Below are 26332 nucleotides of genomic sequence, written 5' to 3' on the forward strand. Positions count from 1 at the left end.
TGGTCCCTCACCTAGAAAAGACCCAAATCCACTTTCCACTGCCGCTAACCACTACTCCCCACCCCCTCAAAGCCTCCCAGGTCATAGGGCTGCTTGGTTTGAAAGAAAAGAGGTCACCAGAGTTGTGCTTGTGTGGGCAACCTTCCATGCCAGATCATTCATCTATCTAGCTCATTTTGCCTGCACTGACTGACAGCAGCTCTCCGTGATTTCAGACAAGGAGTATCCCCCCCCCAATACCTAGAGATGCTATTGGGGATTGATCCCGGGCCCTTCTGCATGCAAGGCAGGTGCTCTAACCACTGAGCTATGGCCCTTCCCCAAAAGGCAAGTGCCCACACAGGAGAGGACACCGAGCAGAGCAAAAGCTTCAGCCTGAGTTGGCGCCTGCCTCTCTCTCACTACCCATTGCATTTTGTCTGGTCCACAGGAAAGACATCAAAAGAAAACAAATTCTGGGTATAGAAGCTACAGAGCCGGGGAACGAGAAGTTCAGGGGGTGGACGCAACACCTTAATTCTGTGTGAATGAGTGCAGTGTCTTAACTCTGCTCCTTGACACCCGGAACACACAGAGCCCGATCCGTGGGCAGCATCCCAGCCAAGCAGCCTTCTGACCTGAGTCTGCAGCACTTCAGATTTATCTTTTCCTTCCCATACTTCACGTTGGTGGCCAAAAAAAATCAATGAAAACCCCATCATTCTATTCTGAAGGGGCAGTTGCTTGTTTTGAGAACAGGAGCACAGAATACCACACCACCCAACACACACACATGCTTCTGCAGCGATCTCTCTGAACTGCAGACTCACCAAAAAGCATCTCTCTCATTGTCTGGTGAATGAAGAATTCAGGGAGATGGAAATAATATAATTCTGCATCCAGTAGGTACAGGGGATCCAAAGATATTTGTGCCTGAAGAAAAGCCCCCTAGGAATTAAAGCTGTGTTGGTGGCCGGGTGGAGTGGGGGCCAGTAGAGGAGCCAAGGCAGGGTCCTGGTTACCAGTGAGGGCATCAATGTCACCAGGAGGTCAGGGAAAGATAACTGGGTGCCACACACGTTTGGGTAAAGAGGCTGCAAGGAGCTTAGCCAGATGGAGCAAACCAGGCCTGTGGTTGATTGGCATCCTATGCCCTTTTGAAATGTGTTGGAGGCGGGTTATTGGGTTGTTTTTGTTCTGTATTTTATCCTGTGAACTGCCCTGGGACCTGCGAGCAGTATATACATTTAATAAAGAATAATAATTTTAATAAACCAAAGAGTGGTGACAGAAGCAGAATGTTGGAGGAAAAGGCACCATATTGGTCCATAGATGGTTTGTGTGGGATTCCTTTGTGAGAATAGATGATATCACCCAACAGGACAGCTGTGCAGACAGCAGAACGTGACGTGCACCAGAGACACTTGTGAAGTGTGTTGTGCTACAGAGGAGAGCCAGGTGCCCAAGGATAACATGAGAGATCGGCGTCTGTGCAGCAGCACTTGCAAGGAAAGTGGGAAGGGGCTGGTGCAGAACGAACGGAACAGGAGCCAGCAGTGTGATCCTGCAGCTCAAAAGGCCAAGGGTGTTTTAAGTTGCAGCCTCAGAAATAGATGCTCCCAAGGTACAGGATGTAGCCACCTTGCTCTCTCCAGCACAGGTAAAATCCCATTTGGAAAACTGTGTTGCGTTCTAGGCAGCCAGCCAGAGAAAACAGACAGGGCTGCCTATTTTTAAAAAGAGGTGTTTAAAAGAGCTAACAGTTTTCCATCGATCCCAAAGTTTATTCATCTCAGGACATTTGCTGCACTAAAGAACACTGGCTTCAGAGGGCTTTTTCTTGGCTTGGTTGGAGAGCTGAACCTCAGGTAAACCTTATCAGAGCTAGGCCAGTTTGGGGCATCAGGACTCTCATCAGGTTTGTGGTGGGTAAAAGAAAAACAGAGAATAATAGAGAAGGGGCGTGGTCTTAAGAGACAGCACCAGAGCATGTGCAGAGCACCTAGTGCTCCCCAAATCTCAGGATATGGCTCCTAGGTGACAGGACTGAGGCACTTGAGTTGATCACATTTGCAGCGATCAATTTTGTTATCTTCCAGTGGGCATTGGAAAGAGGACAGGAGGAGAAGCTTGCTATCAATTTCAAGGGAAGGTTTGAAATGTGATCAGATTCTGCTGCGAGTCTTTTAGATTGGAAGATTCAGGTCGGGTAAAAGGAAGCTCTTCTTCCTGCAAGACGTAGTTAGATTATGGAACTCCCTCCCACAGGAGGTGGCGAGGCCCACCACCTTAATCTCTGATGCCGTGGTTTCTCAGCTGAGAGAGGAAAGGACTCTGCTCATGCTCAGAGGCCCCTTCTGCTTAACCCTTGATAACAAACTCGTCGGCGTATGGTGTGTGCAGCTCCCCAAGCGTGTAGGTTTGTGGCAGTGCCGTTTTGTGCTGGAAGAAATTCAGTCAGACTCCAACTCCTCAGACCGTTCAGTCCTTTACTGGCAGGTCCAAATCATTAAGGCAGTTTCCCTATATACAGGATTCCCCATGATCCCTAGCGGAAGCTTCAGGCTACAAATGCAAAGCAAGTACCACTCAAAGCATACATACAGCACAGAGCTCAGCACCAATCTGGCAGAGCTTTCTCTCAGCGAAGCAAAGAGGCCGTGTTCAGCCCCTCTTAATAGACCCAAGAATGACCACACCCTTGGCCAGTGGCCAGATCACAGTGACCTACTTGGCTGGTGGCCAGGTCAGTGACCTTCAAACCCTAATTGCAAGACCTGTAGGTGCAAGATAAAGGAAGCCCATTCACCAGATTTCCCTTAACACCAATTAAACAAACCTCAGCAAAACAAATTTCACACATTCTCGGGTTCAAGCCCTGAGTCAAATCAAGATGTTGGGTGATGGTGGGGCAGAGAGGGTGTCCTAAACCGCCTCTCATTCCTGAATCCAGATGCGAGTTTTTGTTTTTTGCCTCTATGGGTTGGCCATAGAATCACGGAACGATAGAGTTGGAAGGGACCCCAGTGACATAGCTGTCAATGTTTCCCTTTTTTTAAGGGAAATTCCTTTATTCCGAATAGGATTCCTCGCAAGAAAAGGAAAAAGTTGACAGCAATGCCCAGTGATCACCCAGCCCAACCCCCTCCAATTCAGGGATCAGAACAGGTCACACACATTCCCAAGTGACCCAGTGGCTCATTCATACATGAGATCCCTCAACACAAGTTAAAATGCTACTGACGTCTGAATCCCGGGCAGGGACCTGTGGCAGTGGAGGCATATCATTTAAATAATAATATAAACTGATTTATTATTTATGCCCTGCCCATCTGGCAGCATCATTAAGACGGCTCTACTCACTTTGGTCAGCCTTATGGAATTATGTTCCTATGCGCACCATTGGCCCTGGTGCCCCCTATAATTGGTCTCGCTCCCTTCTGACCTCCCAGTCCCCTTGGCCTGCTAATCAGGCAGTTTTCCAACCAAGTGACCAAGTTGTCGAGTGCTGCACAAACCTTAGTTTGAGGGAAACCTGGATCACATCTGGCAGGCAGGAGCCTGCTGAGACGAGACACCTCTAAGAACCAGGGATGACCCCATTGGCTTTATTCCCAAGTCATCCAGCAGTGCCAGGAAACACGCCTCCTTCTCAATAAGGCTGCCAAGTGAAGCTCTACGCTTTGGACAGCTCCATGGTGGGCAGAAATCCAACAGGTACGGCACGCATCAGTACACCTGTGTGGCCGGAAAGCTGCCATGGGGCCAAGGGCAAGGTGCCAGCTCCATCCCTTGGGAAGGCAGAGACCTAGAATTGTTGTGGGTGAGATATTGCCGCTGGGCTTCTTGGATGTGTCAGGAGCCAAACTGCAGACGTCTCTGTCCCTTTGTGTGCCAGCTGGCTTCTTGCAGCAAAACGTCAGTTTGCAAAGACAATGGAAGCTCTGGAATAAAAGCAGGCCATGAATCAAGCTCCCTCGGCTGCCTCTGAAATTAACAGTCCATTCATCTCCAGCTTCCTGGTCGACAATTCATGGGAGGATCCCATTCACCCTCTCTCGGTTTTTGCCCTCACATTATTCAAATGTGTGATGCAATTGAATGTGGCTCCCAAATGGCCAACCCCAAAGTGCTGCCTTCATTATGGGGTATTATTTACACAGCACCATTAGAGTGCCGGGCACTTCACAGAGCCCAAGAGGACCGGTCCCTGCCCCCAAGGAGCTTACAATCCAGCACCCAACTTGTGGTGAGGCAGTAGAGGAAGAGGAGAGACTAGCAAAGAAAACCTGGGTTCTTTTCAGTTCCATATACTTTGGCTGCACAGACACCATACTTCTAAAGCCCATTCCAACACACACAAACACACAATCCCCAAGTATTCTGGGAACTGTGGCTCTGTTGGGGGTGAACTACAGCTCCCAAGATTATTTGGGGAGGGTGTGTGGTGTTTGCGCAGCCTCCATCTTCACCCCGGTATAATTTGAGGAGTAGACCCATTGGAAAATGGACCTACATTAGTCGTGCTCATTCACTTTGGTGGGTCTGTTTTGAGCAGCGCTAGCACCAGATACAACCCAGAATGTGAGCCAAAGGTGTCTCAGCAAAGGGGAGTTTTGAGAATGGATTTGAGGGACGGGGGAGGCACCAGTCACAGAAGCATGCGGGCGGCAGTTCCAGGCATGGGGGGCAGCAAGGGGAGAAACGTGGAATTGCTTGAAGGAGGAGGAGTTCTTTGGATGGGCAAGGAGGGCAGTGGAGCAGCAGAGAGGTCAGGAGTGGAATTTACTTCACTGGAGGTTTTTAAGCAGAGGTTGGATGGTACGGTTGCCATGTGTCCTCTTTTTCCAGGACATGTCCTCATTTTCAAGGGTAAAATTTCTGTCCAGGTTGATTTTTTAAAGTTGCCATAATGTCTCCAGCTATACTTTCTGGATGAGACATAGACATAACTGGTGCCTGAAGACTTGCTTTCCTCTTCTCTTTTCCTGACCCCACCCCCCTCAGCAATATATCACAGATTCTATAGGCTACATATAGTAAGGTTACCAGATTCTTTTCAATGAATCCGGGGACACTTTTCAGCTTCAATTGCCTTTCTGGTTGATCTGGTTCCAGAGTCCCATGCCAAGGAAAGGGTGACGGTTGTGTCTCTAGTCACACACGCATTCCTGGGACTTTCACAGAAATATACCAAAGGAAAGTTTGAAAGAATATTGGAAGCTAGATATTCAGGAACAGATTTTAGATGAAGATTGGGAAAGAATCTTTTGGCACCCACCCTTTGTTGCCACCTCTAGGATAATCCAGGGACAAGGGTTGAAGTTGTACAAAAATGGTATTACACACCTGTAAGGTTATATCATATTACAAAATCTGGAAGCAAGAATTGCTGGAGGAAATGTGGAGTGATGGGAACGTACAGTCATATGTGGTGGGATTGTCCATTAGTTCATGAATTCTGGAAACAGATTGGTATGGAAATATCAGGAATTGTGGGTAGGAAGGTGGAAATATCTAAATTAATGGTTCTTATTAGCCTGAGTAGCACCGAGTTAGAAACAAAAGAGGAATGTAAATGGGTAAAATTGGTGGTAATTGCAGCCAGACAGGTTATAGCAAGTAATTGGAAAAATGCAGAAGAGAAGGGGTGAACCAATGGAGGGAAAAACTGAAAAATATTATAATTTTAGAATATCTAACTTTGAAGATACACAAAATGAAAGGGTTTAAGGTCAGTGAGGAGGAGGAGGGTTGGTTTGAGAAGATACTGAATTATTTGGGCAGGTTTGAACAATATGGGGCAATTAAAATGTTAAAAGTTAAATAAACCTTGTGGAGGGAGGAGCGTTAAGGTATATAGAATTGTACATATGGTTGATTTGAATATGTTGTTATTGATTATGTATAACCAATGTATCAGCCGCCTGGGGGGGGGTTGTGTTTTGGTTGTTGGTAAAAAAACAACAACAGGAAGGCAGCTGAGTTGGGTTAACCCTTCTTGGCAGGGGCCTTCCAGAGTTTGAAGCTCTCTCTCTCACCCAGCCCAATCTGGTGCAGTGCAGTCCCTGGGCTCAGATGAAATCCTCGCCCTGATTCTCACCTTACAGGCATCAGCCTCTAGAATGGTTTGGCAACTGCAGGTAGAAATGAAAGGCAGGTGACCTTGATGCCCACAGCACACCTGCGTCCTGGGTTTCCCCTTGGAGTCTGTGACTAGCTGGCTGGAGCAAGGAGGGGGGCTCCATCTGCTTGGGCTTCTGTGCACACACCCTCCTGTTTGTGTGCCAACACACAACACACCCGCACAGCCACACGCCATCCCCCAGGAACTTGCCCTGGCTGGCACGCCTTTCACCAGCCACTGCGATTTATGAATTAAGGAGTGTAGGCACACGCCAAGCGCAGCCCAGCTGGCAGCCTCCCAGCACGGCTTTGGACTGCTGTAATTTCCTGGGGGTCATTTTTGCTGCAATTGTTCATCATAATACTTCTAGGCAAGGGAGAAGGGGGAAGGGGGCCCGGCCTGGCAGGACCTGCGAAACCGAAAGCATCTCAGCAGACGGCAAAGCCTCTCTGCCCTCCTGCCTCTCCAGCCCAGAAGGGGGGCTGCATGCTCATTTTTACTAGGAAGTTGCTTTTAGCAGTAGTAGAATCGTAGAATTGTAGAGCTGGAAGGGACCCAGGGGTCATCTAGTCCAACCCCCTGCAATGCAGGATGTAGGGGTAGGAGAATACAGTGGTAAATAGCAGTATAGTGGAACTGGTATACAGACAGCCACCAATGTAGCATCTAGATCAAGGGAAGTAATAGTGCCACTGTATTCTGCTCTGGTCAGACCTCACCTGGAGTACTGTGTCCAGTTCTGGGCACCACAGTTCAAGAAGGACACTGACAAACTGGAACGTGTCCAGAGGAGGGCAACCAAAATGGTCAAAGGCCTGGAAACGATGCCTTATGAGGAACGGCTAAGGGAGCTGGGCATGTTTAGCCTGGAGAAGAGGAGGTTAAGGGGTGATATGATAGCCATGTTCAAATATATAAAAGGATGTCACATAGAGGAGGGAGAAAGGTTGTTTTCTGCTGCTCCAGAGAAGCGGACACGGAGCAATGGATCCAAACTACAAGAAAGAAGATTCCACCTAAACATTAGGAAGAACTTCCTGACAGTAAGAGCTGTTTGACAGTGGAATTTGCTGCCAAGGAGTGTGGTGGAGTCTCCTTCTTTGGAGGTCTTTAAGCAGAGGCTTGACAACCATATGTCAGGAGTGCTCTGATGGTGTTTCCTGCTTGGCAGGGGGTTGGACTCGATGGCCCTTGTGGTCTCTTCCAACTCTATGATTCTATGATTCGATGAATGTGCCCATGGCGCTTCAAACAATGGCAGCTAAAAGGAAAGTCCCCTGCCCGCAAAGAGCTTACAATCTACCGTGAAAGACGGTTGCCTCTCTTGGCTTCAGGCACTGAGGAGCTGCTGTCTGTCAGAGGAGGCAAGGCTGCGATCGATGGGCCCCAGGGGTCTGTTTCTCACTCAAAGGTAGCTGGTGTCGTCTGCTCTGACTGGCATGTCTTTGGCACCCTGGCTGCCAGAGATCCTTTTAACACAGAGGGAGGAGGGCTCTGCGCTTGACCCTTGGCATTCTCCTCTCTCTTCTTGCATGCCCTTCTCAAGTGCTTTGGCCCAGCTGGGAGGTGTACTTGACCTCTAACCCTACCTCTTTCCTGCCTGGACAGAGAGAGGGGAAGTTGTGACAAAAAAATCTCTCGACTTTTGGTATGACCGAGATGCAGGCTCCTGTTTAATGTTCAGGGCCACTTCTGTGGCTCCACTGCCTCTCGCCTTTCCCATCCCTGGCATGAGACGCACAAACACAAGAAGGCAGCCTACCAGGGAACATGACTCTTGGGCTAAAAGGTCTCCCTCCCCACCCCCCAGGTTTTGCATGACCTTCTGCACGAAAAGCGTGATCACCTCAGAAGAGATTCCCACAAAGGGGGCATCCTCTTTGGCAAAGCGGCCAACTAGATCCCCAATATGAGGATCCCACAAGCAGGACAGGGGACCAACTCTCCCAGTGGCATTCCATTTAATATGGCAGCACCTGCCCTTTGGAACTCCCTGCCTATTGATATCAAGCAAGTTCCTTCACTGCAGTCTTTTGGGCACCTGCTGAAAACCTTGTTCAGACAAGCCCACCCATGTGCTTAGAAAACTGGGGTCATTTCCACCTGATTTTGTACGGCATTTTAAGTTGTGTTTCATTTTTAAGTACTGTTGTAATTCTTTCTTGGTTTCATCTTGTTGTAAACTACTTTGAGGGTGTGTTTTTTCTTTTCCACAGTCAAGCAGTGGATAAATTTTATGAAAGAAGCCCTATAAAAATAAATAAATTCCCCAGCAACTGGCACTGAGTGTCACATGGCCTCCAATACTGGAGAGAGCAGATATTCGTCACATCCTTTATAGCCTTATTCGACATGGATTTCTCTCTTTCCTTTTCAAGCTGTCCAACTTGGCAGCCTGCGGCAGAGAACTTCGCAGGTTAACTGCGTCGCGTGAAGAAGTCTGTCTGGATCCTGCAACATTCAGCTTTGTTGGAAATCCAGGAGTTCTAGGAGAAGGAGCAAAAGGTTTCTCTAGCCGCTTTCTCCTTGCCATGCATAAGGATGCTTCATCCAGATGTTTGATGATCACCGGCCAGAGATTCTTTCGCTGTGATTCCTGCATTGCAGGGGGTTGGACTAGATGACCCTTGGGAATCCCCCCCAACTCTACAATTCCATGATTCTGCATGCCAGGCAGGTGCTCTACCACTGAGTTTCAGCCCTTCCCCTAATTGTACCTTCCTCTGTCCTTCCAGTATATAAAACCAGCATAAGGGGGGGGGGGTTCTACGTCTGCACAAAACCTCCTCTCTGATCCAGTTTTAAACAGTGACGGACTCTCTTTGTTCTCTCCTTGCTTTGTAACAAGCCCCCCTCGCCCTCGCCCCCCCCCCAGTCCCCTACAGGTGTCTGATGTAATTATCATCTCATCGGTGACTCAGCCAAGCTTGCAGGCTGACTGGGTGTCTGGCGGCCTCCATCCTTTATGAATTTACACAGGGCCACAGCTGACTTGAAACTGATTTAGCCCACAGGCTGCCTGCGGCATTTCCTCTCCGCATGCCCAGCTCCAGGGCGGCACCTACAAACCCCTCACGCACCTGGCCTCCCTTCCTTGTTTCCAAAAACCAGTTTTCCTTTTGAGTGACTGCCTAATGTCCCCAAGCTGAGCAATTTCGCAACCACTTTGGCCTTGCCTGTTTCCTGCATGGTCAGAGATGCCCCAGCCGACAAAGATGTCCTGTTTTGCACTGGCTCAGCAGGTAAAACGGGTCAGCAGCTGATTGTTGTTGTTGTTGAGTCGTTTAGTCGTGTCCGACTCTTCCTGACCCCATGGACCAGAGCATGCCAGGCACTCCTGTCTTCCACTGCCTCCCTCATGCTGGTAGCTTCAAGAACACTGTCCCACCATCTCGTCCTCTGTCATCCCCTTCTCCTTCTGCCCTCCATCTTTCCCAACATCAGGGTCTTTTCCAGGGAGTCTTCTCTTCTCTTCTCATGAGGTGGCCAAAGTCTTGGAGCCTCAGCTTCAGGATCTGTCCTTCCAGTGAGCACTCAGGGCTGATTTTCTTCAGAATGGAGAGGTTTGATCTTCTTGCAGTCCATGGGACTCTCAAGAGTCTCCTCCAGCACCAGAATCCAAAAGCATCCGTTCTTCGGCAATCAGCCTTCTTGATGGCCCAGCTCTCACTTCCATACATCACTACTGGGAAGACCAGAGCTTTTACTATACGGACCTTTGTCGTCAAGGTGATGTCTCTGCTTTTTAAGATGCTGTCTAGGTTTGTCATTGCTTTTCTCCCAAGAAGCAGGCATCTTTTAATTCATGGATCACTGCCTTGTTGTGGCGAAGGGGCTTGAATAACTCAGAGAAGCTATGAGCCATGCCTTGCAGGGCCACCCAAGATGGACAGGTCGTAGTGGAGAGTTTTGACCAAACGTGATCCACCTGGAGCAGGAACCGGCAAGCCACTCCAGTATCCCTGCCAAGAAAACTCCATGGACAAAAACAACAGCAGCTGATTAGGGCAGGTCAAGGGAAAACCGCCTCCTCACTCTGCACAGGTAACCTCTGGAACTCACTTCTTCATGATGTGGGGGCAACCAATGACTTAGGCGGCCAGTCTGTGGAATAAGATTGGTTAATCGATGGCTACTGAACCCGGTGCTAGATGGAAACCCCATGTTCATTGGCAGTGTACCTCCCAGTACTGGCTGATGGGTCCTGCCAGCAGGAGTGGGCTGCTATGGCCGTCTCCCATCCCAGCTTCTTGGACTTTTTGTCGTCGGCCGGCAGGCTACGGGGATCCTTCGTCAAACTCAGCAGGACTCATATGATGCTCCTGTCACAAAATCCCCAACCTTTTCTTTGAAGCTGCCACAGAGAGCGCCTGGATGACAAACTCCACTTATTGGAGCTCCATTATTAATAATTGTGGTCTTTGCTTTGTTCTGACTGCAGACCTGCTTTTGAGACCCAGATTAAGCTCGCAGCTAGAGCTCCACCGAGAGACAAGAAATGCATTAATTAGGGAAGGAAGAGAGATCAGGTTGTCCCCCCATCCCAGCGGGGGACCTGTTTATCCAGCGCACAGACTCTCAGGAAGGGAGATGGGGATTATCCACTCTTCCCGCTTCCAGCAGAACCGTGTGCTGTTGAACCGAAGTGCCTTTTAGTGTAGAGAAAGAGCTGAATAAGAGACAATATGATAGAAGTTTATAGAATTATGCACCGACTGGAGAGAGAAGAGCTTTTTTCGCTCTCGACAACAGAGCATGTGGACATCCAGTGAATTATAGAATCATAGAATTGGAGAGCTGGAAGGGACCCTGGAGTCATCTAGCCCAACCCTCTGAAATGCAGGAATCTCAGCTAAAGCATCCAGGACAGATGGCCATCCAACCTCCAAGGAAGGAGAGGCCTCCACCTTCTGAGGGAGACAGGTCCATCATCCCTAGCTGGCAGGACCAGTGGCCAGGGATGATGAGAATTGTGGTCCAAAAACAGCTGGAAACCGAAGTTTGTCCTAGATCAATGAAGCTGAGTGTCGGAAGATTTAGGACAAGGAAAGTTCTTCTTCATGCAGTGCATCATTAAACTGCGGAACTCCCTCCCACAAGAGGCAGTGAGGGCCACCATCTTGGATGGATTTAAAAGAGAACTAGACGACTTCCGGTTTGCTGCGGAGGCTATGGTGGCGAGCTCCATGTTGTCTGCTTAAGGGGCGACACGGTTCTGGCAAATAGAGCTTTGGGGTGATCACCAGGGCTCGGCGCAGCCCCCAAAAAACCTCCCATGGAAGAGTGAGGATCCTAGGGGTCCAGCAGAGTGTGAGAAACTCCCCCAAAATCCCCCGGCTGAATTTGTGCACGGGGGAAAGGGAAGGGTCTTGAGTCCACTCATGGCTCCAACGCGCGCTATTGCTGGAGGCAGTGATGCTTCTGAATCCCAGTTTCTGGAAACCACGGGAGGGGAGAGTTGCTCTTGAGTTCGAATCCTGCTTCTGGATTTCCCAGAGGCATCTGTTTGGCCACTGTGAGAACAGGATACTGGACTAAATGAGTCATTGGTCTGTTCCAGCAGCCTCTCCTTATGCTCTTGTGATTATAATGGTGAGAAATTAGATTTGCATGCTATATGAATCCATCACCCAACCTAACTAAGCTTCTGTTCTTATATGAACTGGTTGGAAGCGCATGGTTTTGTGAGATGGCAGAGCAACAACCCCACAGGGACCTGGATTACTCCGGTTCAGAGTCCTTGTTCATCCAGACCAATGTTGTCTACCCTGGCTGGCAGCAGCTCCCCAGGGTCTCAGGCGGAGGAGGGTCTTTCCCTGCAATCAATCACAGAATCATAGAATTGTAGAGTTGGAAGGGACCCCAGGGGTCATCTAGTCCATCCCTCGCAATTCCATCTTTAGGAGGCTGAACCTGGAATCTTCAGCTTGCAAAGCGGGTGCTCTGCCTCTGAGCTGCAGCCCCCTGGGTTCCTTGGCAGGGGGCTCCTTCTCCCTGGCATCTCTAGCTGCACTGGCTCCCGGTGGAGTACAGGGTCAGGTTTAAGGTGCTGGTTTTGACCTTTAAATCCCTATGCGGCCTAGGACCCTTGTACCTACGGGACCGCCTCTCCTGGTCTGCCCCGCGGAGGAAGGACCTTAAGGTCCACAAATAACAACACTTTGGAGGTCCCAAGTCGCAAGGTGGTTAGATTGGTCTCAACTAGGGCCAGGGCCTTTTCAGTACTGGCCCCGACTTGGTGGAATGCTCTGTCCCAAGAGACCAGGGCTCTGCGGGACTTGACATCTTTCTGCAGGGCCTGCAAGACAGAGCTGTTCTGCCTGGCCTTTGGTTTGGACTTGGTCTGACCCTTATGTTTCCCTCCCCTTATGGTCTTGATTTATCAACTACTTTTAAAATGAGGCTGCATTTTAAATTGCATTTTAACCTGTATTTTAAATTGGGTTTTTTTCCCCTTCCCCACCCCCTCTTCTTCCCCTATCATGTTTTTACTGTGATTTTATTGGTGTTAGCTGCCCTGAGCCTAAACGGCGGGGTATAAATAAAATTTATTTGTTTGTTTGTTTGTTTGTTTGTTTGTTTATTATAGCTGCCTAAGCTTCTGCCTTTCCATGCCTCCACCAAAACGGGCACACATCTATTCCATCTTCTGCAGCCACCCATTTCCCCAATATAGGAAGGGCTCAGAAGCCACCCAAGCAAGCCTCAGGCGTGGTTTAGAGTGAGGGGAGGCAGCGTTTTTTAAGAGAATGGGAGGAACTGGCACTACTACAGGTGATAATAACATCATACCCGTTCTGTATTTGTAAGCATGCACTTTGGAACTCCCTGCCACTTGATTTCAGGCAGGCGCCTTCACTGGACTCCTGGCACCTGCTAAAATCTTTCCTATTTAGACAAGCCTACCTGTGGGTTAAACCGCAGAGCCTAGGACTTGCCGATCAGAAGGTCGGCGGTTCGAATCCCCACGACAGGGTGAGCTCCCGTTGCTCAGTCCCTGCTCCTGCCAACCTAGCAGTTCGAAAGCACGTCAACGTGCAAGTAGATAAATAGGTACCGCTCCGGCGGGAAGGTACCGTAAACGGCGTTTCGGTGCGCTGCTCTGGTTCGCCAGAAGCAGCTTAGTCCTGCTGGCCACATGACCCGGAAGCTGGACGCCGGCTCCCTCGGCCAATAAAGCGAGATGAGCGCTGCAACCCCAGAGTCGGTCAAGACTGGACCGAATGGTCAGGGGTCCCCTTACCCTTTACCTTACCCAGACTCTTAGAAAGCTGTGGTAATTTTGATCTGTTTCAGTATCTTATTGTCTTTATTCATATTTTTTGTATGTTTTAAAGTATGCTTGTAAATTTTTCTTTTCTTTCTCATTTTATCTTCCTGTAAACTGCTTTGAGTTGGGTTTTTCTTTTCTTACTTTCAAGCGGTGTATAAGTTCTATGCAATAAATGAATAAGTAAGCGTTTGCCTGCAAGGCTTTTCTGTGAGGTTCCCACTTAAGGACATAAGCAGAGGCTGCTGGATCAGGCCTGTAGCCCATAAAGTCCAGCCTCCTGCTCTCACTGTGACCCTCCAGGTGCCCCAAAGGGAAACCCACAAGCAGGATTAAAACACAATAGTGGGGGTCTCTCCTCCAGTGGTTCCCAGCCGCTGGTATTCAGAAGCATTACTTCCTCCCACTGACCGCGGAAGCAGAACACAGCCATCCTTACTGATAGACTTTACTTCCACTAATTTGTCCAATCCTCTTTGAAATCCAGTTGGTGGGCATCTCTGCCTCCTGTGGCAGGGAGTTCCATAGGTTAGCTATGTGCTGAGTTAATGCAGGACGTTCTTCTATCTGCCCCAACATTCCGTTTCATTGGGTGTTCTCCAATTCTAGCATTAGGAGAGAGAGGAAAAATCTTTTCTGTCCACTTTTTCCATACCTTGCCCAATTCCAAGAACATCTATCATGTTCCCTCTGACTCCCCGTTCTCCCAATCCCCCAGTGCTGTGACATTTCCCCATCTTCTGTGCCAGAAGTTCTTGTTGGGGCCACTTAAGTAAAGCACCCTCCATTGAAGGAAAGAGCACTGATGAAATCTAGGGGGCAGCCATCACTTACCCAGTTTCCATTTGGGTGGATTTCATCCTCTCTTTCTATAACCAACCTGGGAGCAAGGGGAGGAGTTCTTTACTTGATTGGCAGGCGCTGTCACCAGTCACAGGCAGGGCCTGCCCAGATCTCCCCCCCCCTCCCATCCACGGCTCAGTTTGCCTAGCAGCCCTGCCCTTTCAGGATCACCTGTATCTTTTGCAAACCCTCCAACTGGTGGTTCACCTGCATTCCTGCCTGTGATGGAAATGCTCCTTTACCATGGAGTAAATCCCACTGAACACTGTGTGGCTGGTATCTGAGTAAGTAAGATTTACTCCATAAGCAACTCCATGGTGGGGAGAGCCTGTCTACCTACTCACTTCATTAATCTGGCTTTGACTGTGGCTGTTTATAACATTGTCAGACTAGCATGAGAAATATGAATTTTCTTAGGGAGTTTGGAGTTCTGAAATAATCTTGTTGCATGCCACTTCAATCTTCATGGGTTCCAGGCACTTACCTGGGCTCTGTTACCTTGGAATGAAGGTCAGCAGAGACTGTGGTGTCTTTAAGATGCATAGTTTTATTTAAAGGTAAAGGGACCCCTGACCATTAGGTCCAGTTGTGGCCGACTCTGGGGCTGCGGCACTCATCTCGCTTTACTGGCTGAGGGAGACGGCGTACAGCTTCCGGGTCATGTGGCCAGCATGACTAAGCCGCTTATGGCGAACTAGAGCAGCGCACGGAAATGCCGTTTACCTTCCCGCCGGAGCAGTGCCTATTTATCTACTTGCACTTTGACGTGCTTTCGAACTGCTAGGTTGGCAGGAGCTGGAACTGAGCAACGGGAGCTCACCCCGTCACAGGGATTCGAACCGCCAACCTTCTGATCGTTAAGTCCTAGGCTCTGTGGTTTAACCCACAGCGCCACCTGAGCATAAAATAGAACAGAATCATAGAGTTGAAAGGGACCACGTGGGTCATCTAGTCCAACCCCATGAAATGCCTGGGGTTTTTGCCCATGTTGGGATTCGAACCCATGACCCTGAGATTAAGTCTCATGCTCTAACAGATGAGCTATCCTCAGATGGAGGGGATCACAGCATTAGTACTGCAGCAGATCTTCTCCAGCAGAGATCAAGCCTGTCTCAGTGTCTCCAGCTTCCAGCCTTTTTCCAGCTCAGCTCCCACACCCCACCCTGGCAAATGTTCTCCTACCTGGCGGTTAGGAGATGGGGATGGAGGAAAGCCCCATTCCCGCCATTCACCTGGAGGAAACTGCCATTTAGTTGTAACTCTTGCTCAAAATTTTGTGATGGTGATGAGCACACCTAAGTCGCAGGCTAAGGCCATTGTCTTACAATGCCTCACACAAAAAATTGGTCTGAGCAGTTCGGCACCTTCCTCTGTTTGATTCTAACCCTCCCTGGGTACAGGACCCCAAGAACTGGAGGGGACTCGGGGCATCATCCAGACTGACCCTCTTCCAAAACCCACAACAGTATAATAGTGATCAAGGATTTTTAAACAATATTGTGCACTTTATTGGGATCTCCATTGTAGACTCTCCCAAAGACTTTGCAGAGAGAGAGAGAGAGAGAGAGAGAGAGAGAGAGAGAGAGAGAGATCTACAACCTCATTTTCACTTTCCATGACATTTTGGAATAAGGCACTGGCCATGTTGAAAGTCGGATGTGTTCCAGACAGGGAAGGCAAAGCCCAGACAGCAAATGCACAGCTGAATCAGGCCAGAGAGTTTGCCTTGCTCCCCCAGCGATCGATAACAGGCATCAGCTCCCAATAATAATAATAATAATAATAATAATAATAATAATAATAATAAATGGGGAGGAGGCGCAGTTTTTAGCAGAGACAAGAGCTGGCATATGGTTCACCTGTCAAATCCCGGGGGTGGGATCCGGGGTTACCCTGGCAACAGGAGACGGAATCAATAACACCCAAATGCAACGCAGCTAGCAGAGAAGGAGGGGGTGGGGAGGGTCTGGGAATGCCAAATGTGGGAGGGGCATCTTGTGCAAGCTGTTTGCATGATTGCAAATGAACCGAGGAGTATTTCAGCCCGGAAACTTCCCATCAGGCTGCCGTTGGGGTGGGGGTGCTGTGGAAGTTCTGCAGGTTTGCATGAGAGTCCAGGAGGGGGAAAGGCTGGCACCAGCAAGAGCAAAAACACTAAATGCATCCTTGTTTGGCGTGTGGTGTATATTTGCGTATCAGCAGGTCGGTTGTGGATCATTAACCAGGAAGATAGCTGCTTCCTGGCATTGGACCCTAAGCCATGTGGATTTTATTCCCATTATTGGAAGTGTCTCCTGCACTCTCTCTCTCTCTCTCTGTATGTCTGTGTGTGTGTGTGTGATCCCAGTTCAATGATGGGAAGGAGGGCAGGGAGCCATCAAGCAAATGAGGACCACCGTTTTCAGGTCTCTATGCTTTTGTAAACAAAACCTGCCCTTTCCCCCTTATGGGGTACCCAAGAGCCCATCTAGAGTCCTTACATGGGTTCCCTATTGGTAGGAGAAAATAACAGAGGCCAACCAGAGAATACTGAGAAGCAAAGCAGCTAGTAAGCCTGATCTTTATTGATCTGTTGCAACAGGGTGCTCCCCTCACACCCAGGAAAGGAAGAGGACCCAGAACCCCGGTGAGCCTGCCCTTATATAGACATTTTAAAGTCCCTGCCCGGAGCTCAAGACCACCCCCAAAAACATCATACATACATCACAGAAGGGGTGTAGCTCAAGACCACCACAACCCCAGATACATCATCTCTACATCACAGAAAGGGCGGTCTACAGCAGAAATCTGAGTGCTTTATCTCCTGTCTGGCAGGTTACTTGATTGGATACCCTGCTTACTAGACTGCTTACTAGTTTGGGAATCAAAAATGGTTCCAGGTTAGTCTTCCTGTGCTGATCTATATACGTGCTTGGTTGGTACACTTATGAACATTGAACACATATCTGAGACCTCAAATTCCTATCACAATGCCTTGCTGGGCAGGAGAGCCACCCCTATTTGATAGAATTGTAGAATTGAAAGGGATTCCTGAGGGGCATCTAGTCCCACCCTGTGCCCTGCAGGAATCCTGCCCACAGCCATCCCTGGCTGGGCTCAAACCACCAACCTTCTGGCTGACTGCTGGATGCACTGAGCCATTGCGTCACTGGAAGGACAGAACTTATTTTCTGGTATCCCAAAGATCATTGTCCTTATTTTGTCCATGCCCCCCCCCCCGCCCTTGGAATGGGGGAGGGGAGAGAAGAACAGGAGTCCATGTCATGTCCAGTTTGTGACTAAATTAGAAGTAAAAAGACCCAAATTATGGGGGGGGGGGGAATGAGACTGGGACAGGCTTGTTGCATGAGTCTGGAGGTGGAAAGGGGGGCCCCTCGCCCCACTGAATGACCCATAATAACTGGAAGATCCATCCTAACCAGAGAGCCAGTGTGGTGTAATGGTTGCTGGTCGAGGGTGTGGGAGATCGGGGTTCGAATCCCCACTTGCGATGAAGCTCACTTGGTGTAGGAATAACGGAGGACGACAGGAGGTTGGATGCAGGTGAGCTGTGCAGAATCACGCTGGCAAGCATCCTCCAAGACAAGCTGCTGGCCAGCTCTGTAGAGGCTCCTTTTATTAGCACCATATGCAAAACCAGTCAGATACGTTTGGGACTGTGACCTTTACACATCTTCCAATCCCGAGATTGTGGGGTGGTACACAGTTATTTTGGCACCTGTTTCCACTGCATCATTTTCCCCTTGCACAATGTATGACGAAGGAGACAAAGGTCACAGACAGGGCACAGCAAACTACTAAGTGAGCAAAGGTTAGATAGAGGGCATGATGTTCAGACAGCTGTGGCTTTGTCTGCTGGTGGAAGTGTGCTCCACACCCGGCAATCATTCCTTCAACTTGGTGATTTCGGAGGCAAGTCACTGTCTTCTAGCCTAACCTACCTCACAGGGTTGTTGTGGGGATTGAAAGAGGAGTGGGAGAGCCACTCTGAGCCCAGTTTTAGCCGGGGGGGGGGCGAGGTATAAATAAAAATTATTTATAAATTTATAAATTATTTATAAATATTATTTAAAAGTCTCCAGGCCTTGTGGCATTCGAGGTACAGGGAAGAACATTCGGCCACAATTCTGCCCAGTCGTTTTGTGAGAGATTAGACACCTTTCGGTATTTTTCATAAAAGAATAGAGTCACGGCAATGCTCAGTTCTTTTGAAAGCAAAGACAGTGATTTTGGCAGAAAGAAAATGAGGTTAGGGTGGCGCTGCTATTGTCTGGAGAAGGAACTCCTTGTTTAATTTTTAAGGCATTTGTTTGTTTGTTTGTTTCAAGAAGTAGGGGACATGAGATGATGGCAGCGCTGAGCAGAGAATATCTCAGGGTCTGCATTGTCCTCTGGAGTCAGGGGTGACCTCTAAGGTCACAGGAACGTGAAGCTGCAAAAGAGCAAGCCTTGCTGTAGGGAATTGCTTTGCCAGGAAGATAAGACCTTGCAGGGAGACACCAGCTGCGCTGCTTCGATAACAAGGAAGAGCCTTGTGGCACCTGGAAGACGAGCAGATGACTGCGGCCTCAGATTTTGTGGATAAGAGTCGCCTTCAGCCGATTGGAAAGGAGATTTAAATCCGCTAAGTCTTTAAAATGCCAGAATACTCCCCTGTGTTGGGATAATGGGGGCAGGCACTGGACTATGACTGAAGGCAGCTGCTGATATAACTTTATAGACTCATAGAATAGTAGAGTTGGAAAGGACCCCAAGGAATCACAAAAGAGAGCTTGCTGGATACAAAGGGAACTCTGCAACCAGCATCCAAGGCCCGATTCTGCTATCTGGTGTTTTCCACTGAAAGAGAGCATGGTAATGTAAGAAGAGCCTTCTGGATCAGGCCAATGGCTCACCTAGTCCAGCATCCTGCTCTCACAGCACTCAGCCAGGTCTTTGGCCCCACTGGAATATTAAGAATGGCAGAGCTGGAAGGTACCCAGGGGTCATCTAGTCCAACCCGCTTCAGTGCAAAAATGACAGCTACAGAATCCCTGACAGATAGCCACCCAACCTCCATTTAAAAAAGAGAGACTACCACCTTCTGAGATAATCCATTCGTGACTCTTAATCTCAAGGTCATGGGTTCGAGTCCCACACTGTGCAAAAGATTTCTGCATTGCAGGAGGTTGGACTAGATGACCCTCATAGTCCCTTCCAACTCTAGGATTTCTGGGATTGGGGTATGGAGGCAGTGATATCCTCCACCTCTTCCCCCCAGAGGAGTCTGCATGTACAGCTGTCCCACCTCTCTCCCACAGTCACCCGCCTGCCTGCTGGGTGGAATAAATAAATGAAGGTCTTATATATATAATAAATGTACCAAGCAAACATGTACATAAATATATAAACCACATGTCTGAAGCAGCACAGGAAAGCAGCCCTGGAACCATTTTGGCTCCCAGACTGACCAAATGTTTTCTCTGCAAAGTCAAAGGAAAATGGAAAAGCCTCCCCATTGTCTTTTCCTTCACAAATCCTGTCTTAAGGGTATGTCTGAGTCTATGGGTCTAAATAGGGTGAGTCTATGACCTGGCTCAGGAACTAAGTATTTATCATTACAGAAGACTGGCCAGGCTCCCCAGGGTATCCAATCAAGTAAGCATTAACAGGTAACTTGCCAGACAGGAGGTAAACAAAGCACTCTAATTTCTGTTGTAGACCGCCCTTTCTGTGATGTAGGTATGATGTTTCTGGGTGTGGTCTTGGACTCCAGGGTGGGCAATTTAAAATGTCTAAATAAGGGCGGGCACACCTTGGTTCTGGGGTCCTCCTGCTTTCCTGCACGTGAGGGGGGCACCCTGTTGCAACAGTTCAATAAAGATCAGGCTTACGAGCTGCTTTGCTTCTCAAAATTCTCTGGTTGGCCTCTGTTATTTTCTCCGGCCGATGGAGAACCTACAACGGACTCTGAAAGGTCTCTTGTGTCCCCAATAAGGGAATAAGGGCAGGTTTTCGTTTATTACATGGGTGGGCGAGCTCTCCCCCTGCTAGCTCCTCTCACAGAACCCTAATTGGTACCAACCCCTTCCCCCGGCTGCCTCTCTTTCAGAGCCATGGGGGTGCTGATGTCCAGGCGGCAGACCGTGGAGCAGGTCCAGAAGGTCAGCCTGGCCGTGTCGGCCTTCAAGGACGGGCTGCGAGAACGCAAGTCGGAGGGCAGCACCAGCCGGAGGGGCACCATCGAGGACACGGTGCAGGAACTCAGAGAAGAGGAGGCGTCGGAAGCAGGGTCTTCGGCGGGGCTCCAGCAGAAGGAGGAGATCCGCTTCCGCAGGGCGGCCTGGGAGAGGCTGCGGGACGGGCGAGGGGTGGAGCCCGAAGACTTTGACCGCACCACCTTCTTCACGCCGCCAGCCTTTGCCCGGCCCACACGGAGGGAGCAGGATGACGAGCCCATTGAGATCAGCCTGGAGCAGAGGGAGCAGGTGGGCACAAGCTAAACCCCTGGAACAGGGAGGGAGGAGAGACAGAAGCACTCTGGGCAAGAAAACCAGAGGGGCATGACACATCATAGAATCGTAGGATTGGACGCGTTGGATGGATTTATATGAGCAGGAGAGGATATTTTACTTACTAATTATCCTTCCTCTTTTTCTCACGGGTGTAAGTATGCAAATACCTATTTCAGCAGAGTAATGCCACCATCTGTGGGCAGCTGATCTCTAGAAGCTTTTAGGACACGGTTGTGTGACTTTCTAGAGCAGCTTTACTATCCAAGGATGTTTAGGCAGACTTGGGTAATCTTCTCCTGATTCCTTCTTAACAAAGAAATCACTCTCAAACTGCTTAAGTAAACCAGGAAAATACAGTCATACCTCATGTTGCGTTTGCTTCAGGTTGAGCGTTTTCAGGTTGCGTCCCGCGGCAACCCAGAAGTACCAGAAAGGGTTACTTCTGGGTTTTGCCGCTCACGCATGCACAGATGCTCAAAATGACGTCACACACATGTGCAGAAGCGGCGAATCGCTACCCATGCATGCACAGATGCGGGTTGCTTTCTGCTCAGGTTGCGAACGGGGCTCCGGAACGGATCCCTTTCACAACCAGAGGTACCACTGTATATACTTTACTCACTTAAAGGTCTTGCCAGGATTCAGCATGTTCAGTGATGGAAATCAAGCAGGTGATAATTCATAAAAGTTACAAACGTCCATAGTCCAGTTCAAAATGGAGGGCGCTCTCTGGAGGAGAGCTCACAGAGAACCCTGACCATTGCAGGTAAGGAGGAGGAGCAAAAGAAAGAAGATTAGGTTCCTCTCCCCCCCCCCCCTTTCTACCACAACAGTTTAGAGGATATAACATCATAGGGTCACCTGCTTGTGACTTTCTAGCAATCATGCATTTGTGATTTGGCTGCAGATCCTCCCCCAGGAAGGGCCCCCCAATAAAAATAAAAATAATTTATTATTTATACCTCTCCCATCTGGCTGGGTTTCCCCAGCCACTCAGGGCGGCTTCCAACAGAACACTAAAATACAATAACCTATTAAACATTAAAAGCTTCCCTACACAGGGCAGCCTTCAGATGTCTTCTAAAAGTTTGGTAGTTAGTTTTCTCTTTGACATGTGATGGGAGGGTGTTCCACAGGGCGGGCGCCACTACCGAGAAGGCCCTCTGCTTGGTTCCCTGTAACTTGGCTTCTCGCAGTGAGGGAACCGCCAGAAGGCCCTCGGAGCTGGACCTCAGTGTCCAGGTAGAACGGTGGGGGTGGAGACGCTCCTTCAGATACACTGGGCCAAGGCTGTTTAGGGCTTTAAAAGTCAGCAGCAACACTTTGAATTGTGCTCGGAAACATACTGGGAGCCAATGTTGGTCTTTCAAGACCGGTGTTATATGGTATCAGCGGCCGCTCCCAGTCACCAGTCTAGCTGCCGCATTTTGGATTAATTGCATTTTCTGGGTCACCTTCAAAGGTAGCCCCACGTAGAGCGCATTGCAGGAGTCCAAGCAAGAGATAACTAGAGCATACACCACTCTGGCCAGACAGTCCGCAGGCAGGTAGGGTCGCATCCTGTGTATCAGATGAAGCTGACATACAGCTGCCCTGGACCCAAAGGTCATCAAGTCCAATTTCCTGCAATGCAGGAATCACACCTAAAGGATCCCTGGCAGATGCCCGCCCCCCTCTGCTGCTGCAGGAGTAGGGAAGAAGTCTACAATGCCATGGGTTCTCCTGAACTGAGGAGGGCATATCAAGGGTGACCTCCTCCTCCTGGTGGTCCCTGCAGCTGCTCAGGGCTTCAGCCTTTCCTCCCCTCCCCACACAGGTGACCAACGATGAGACGTGCGAGGTGTGTGAAGTGTGGACAGCGGACAGCCTCCTGCCCTGCCGCGTCTGCACGAGGGTCTACCACGACGGCTGCCTCCGCCGGATGGGCTTCCTGCCCCAGGACAACACCAGCGAGGTCATTGAGGCAGCCCATTCGGAGACCGGCTGGAGCTGCTACTCTTGCGTAAGCAGTGGGTGGGGGCCCTGGGGTGCTGTGGGAGGGGGGGGAGACGTCTTGTGAAGAACTGGGGGTCCCTAGACTGAGGGGCGGTCACTTACACCCCCCCTTTCCAAGAGAGGATTGCACTCAAGCTGAGAGGGGAAAGATAACCATGGTGGTGAAAGGAAGCCTCCATTTCTGAAGGCAGTCTACCTTTGAGGACCATACACTGAAGGAGTGACGGCAGTGGGGAGGGGACTCTGAATCTGCAAATCCACCCAGTTGGGTCCTGGGAGCCTCCCAGCAACTGACTCACCCTCTTTTCCTCCCCCCACCCAGGACAATCTCAACTTGCTCCTCACTGAGGAGGAGATGAGCAGCCTCTTCCAGTCCTTCCTGCAAGGCAAGGTCGCCCCAGGTAAGCCTCCTGTGCTGCGGACCCACACTCGACTCCTGGGTCACGCACCCATCCATGCAAAGGCGAACAGGGGTGAAGAGAGGGACCCACGCCAGCCGGTCTCTCGCCCCCTTCACCCAAACCGCAAGAGCAGATTGCGCTTTGGACGGGGAATGCCTGGAGAGCAAGGAGTAGGGCCAGTGGCCATGATCCCACCACCACCAGGCCTTGCCTTCACCATGACCTATCCTTGGGAGTCTCACCTTTCACTGTGGGGGCAGGAGGCCGCTCCAGACCTCTGTACCACCGCCTGGAGGAAGGCGAAGAGATGGTGGGCCTGGTGGGCTGTGGTAGCAAGAGGAAGAGGAGGCTGCTGTGGGCAGGGCTGCCTCTATAAGTGAGTTGGGCAGAATGGGAGAGGGTGGCAGGTTGGGATCCGGGTCCTAGCTCACTTCCCTTGCTGGAGAGGCAATTGGGTGACCCAAAAGGAGTCACCAAACAACCCCACACCTGTTCTCTCAGCTGTGCTTTCTCCACGCTCCTGCTCCTAATTCATTCTCCTAAATTGCTGCTCCACACATGCAGGGGCGGAGGAAGGGGGGGCTGCCCCAGGTGTCACCACTGGGGGGGGGTGACAAAATGCCGGGTAGCATTCACCGTGGGGCCTGCAGCGCGCCTGAGCCACGGGTCTCTCCTGGGAGTGGCACGGTGGCTTGGGGGCCCGCAGGCTCTGCACTGCCCCAAACGTTCTGCCCGCTGCTCCCCCCCCCCCCAGCTGTTGGGCGACTGAGTGGGAGGAGGCCCCATGGAGCATCCTGCTCCAGCTCACCCTGCCCCTGCGGGCTCCTGGCCCCTCCCCAGGTGCCCAGTCGGCTTGCTCTGCCGCTGCACAAATGGCCTGCCCAGCCCTTCGGTGAGGGTGCAACCTGATTGTTGATTGTAGGAATGAGACACATCCAGGAGGGAAGTTCGCTTCGGGCGGCAAAATGTTTTGGGCCGGCTGTGATTCTGGGGGTCTTGAGTGGGACTAGGTGTGTCACTGGGTTCAAGGCTGAGGCCTCCCCTTAACTGGGGGCAGCAGCTGCAAAAAAGAGAGGCAAATTCCATGCTAAGGATCATTAGGAAAGGAACTGAAATGAAAACTGGCTGTATCATAATGCCAGTATGGAAACCTGTGGTGCAACCGCATTTGGAGTACTGGGTCCAGTTCTGGTTGCCTCATCTCAAAAAGGATATTGCAGAGTTGGAATTCAGAGAAGGGCGACAGAAACGGTTGAGAGGCTGAAGAAAGGTTGCAGCATTTGGGACTTTTTAGTTTAGAGAAAAGGCAGGCGAAAATGGACATGGTAGACGTTTATAAAAGTTATACATGGCATGGAGCGGGTGGACAGAGAAAGGTTCTTCTGCCTCTCTCGCTAGAACTCTAGAACTCATGGACATGAATGTTGGAAAATTCAGGACAGAGAAAAGCAAGTCCTTCTTCACACAGCGCCTAGTTAAACCGTGGAACTCCCTGCCACAGTGATGGTCACCAAACTAGATGGCTTTTAAAAAAGGATTTGGCAAATGCATGGAGGAGTAGAGGGCATTCAATGACTGCTCTGCCTCCACAGCTGGAGGAAGCAAGGCTTCTGAGTCCCAGTTGCTGGAAACCCCTTGGATCCTTCTTGCTGGTTTCCCACAGGCTCCGTGAGAGCAGGATGCTGGATTAGTTGGCCACTGGCCTGATCCTGCAGGCTCTTTTTGTATTCTTATGAGGGAAGCAGGGCAGCGTTAACAGCTCAAGGGGTTAAGGCGCTGCAGAGAGAGCATGGCCACTGACTCTTCCCATCTGGTGGCTCCACAGACAGTGCGCTGACCTTGAACGTCTTCTTGGGCTACAAGCGGCTGTCGAACCAGCAGCCCAGCAGCGAGGAGCAGGAAGACCAGGACGCCCTGCAGTTTTCAGCGCTGGATCCAGAGAAGAAAGGCCGCGTCGAATGGGTGGATTTCCTCTCCCACGAGTCCGTCCTGCAGCTGCAGAGATCACGGACACAGGTGGGTGAAGGTGACTCCCATGAGGAACCTAGGAAGCTGCCTTCTGTTGAGTCACTCAGTCCATGGGTGCCACCAGCCCAGCACTGTCCCCTCTGACTGGCAAGCCATTGCATCGCTCCTGAGCGCTGTGGTGGCCAGTTCAGGAGTGCAAAGCCCCTTCCACAGCCCACACAGCCAAAGCCCCTTTGAAGACGATGTTCTAATCACACGCTCCTCCTCTGCTCCCCCCCCCCCACAGAACGCCCTGCTCCGCCTGCTGACGGGCAAGGAGAGAGAGCGGGCACGATCCACTTTCTTGTCGCTGGATCAGCACGGGGACGGGCTCATCAGCGAGGCAGAGAGCTGGCGCAGCCAACACACGTGGTTCCGTAAGCGGCACAAGGAGGTGCCCTCTTGCAACGTCAGGTAAAGGTCCGCACCCCCCCACTCTGAGCCACAGCCTCCCCTGGCTTGGCTGGGAACCCTCCTGCCTTTGCCACTGGGCATGTGCGCACATTTAAAGCCCTATGCGGTCTAGGACCCTCGTACCTACGGGACCGCCTCTCCTGGTATGCCCCGCGGAGGACCTTAAGGTCCACAAATGACAATATTTTGGAGGTCCCAGGTTGCAAGGAGGTTAGATTGGTCTCCACTAGGGCCAGGGCCTTTTCAGTACTGGCCCCAACTTGGTGGAACGCTCTGTCACAAGAGACCAGGGCCCTGCGGGACTTGACATCTTTCCACAGGGCCTGCAAGACAGAGCTGTTCCGCCTGGCCTTTGGTTTGGACTCCGTCTGACCCTTATGTTCCCCCCCCCCTTATGGTCTTGATCTGTGGGCTACTTTTAAAATGAGGCTGTATTTTAAATTGCATTTTAACCTGTATTTTAAATTGGGGTTTTTTTCCTATTATGTTTTTACAGTCATACCTCATGTTACGTTTGCTTCAGGTTGAGCGTTTTCAGGTTGCGTCCCGCAGCGACCTGGAAGTACTAGAAAGGGTTACTTCCGGGTTTCGCAGCTCGCGCATGCGCAGAAGCAGCAATTCGCGACCCGCAGGCGCAGGTTGCATTCCCTTCAGGTTGTGAACGGGCCTCCGGAATGGATCCCGTTCGCAACCAGAGGTACCACTGTACTGTAATTTTACTGGTGTTATCCGCCCTGAGCCCGGCTCTGGCTGGGGAGGGCGGGGTATAAATAAAGTTTATTGTTATTATTGTTATTAAGCA

General features: G+C 50.4%; 1 protein-coding gene across 1 annotated transcript in view; it reads left to right on the forward strand.

Annotated features, from left to right (window-relative positions):
* Positions 1-26332, forward strand: part of PHF24 (PHD finger protein 24) — a 35982-nt gene that overhangs the window by 1497 nt on the left and 8153 nt on the right. The window contains exons 2-6 of the mRNA XM_077936581.1: positions 20311-20686; positions 22530-22715; positions 23031-23109; positions 24935-25125; positions 25364-25530. Coding sequence (XP_077792707.1) covers positions 20315-20686; positions 22530-22715; positions 23031-23109; positions 24935-25125; positions 25364-25530 — 995 coding nt within the window. The 5' untranslated portion in view covers positions 20311-20314. The remainder of the gene's footprint in view (positions 1-20310; positions 20687-22529; positions 22716-23030; positions 23110-24934; positions 25126-25363; positions 25531-26332) is intronic.

This window comes from Podarcis muralis, chromosome 11, assembly GCF_964188315.1.
Source record: "Podarcis muralis chromosome 11, rPodMur119.hap1.1, whole genome shotgun sequence".
NCBI lineage: Eukaryota > Metazoa > Chordata > Lepidosauria > Squamata > Lacertidae > Podarcis > Podarcis muralis.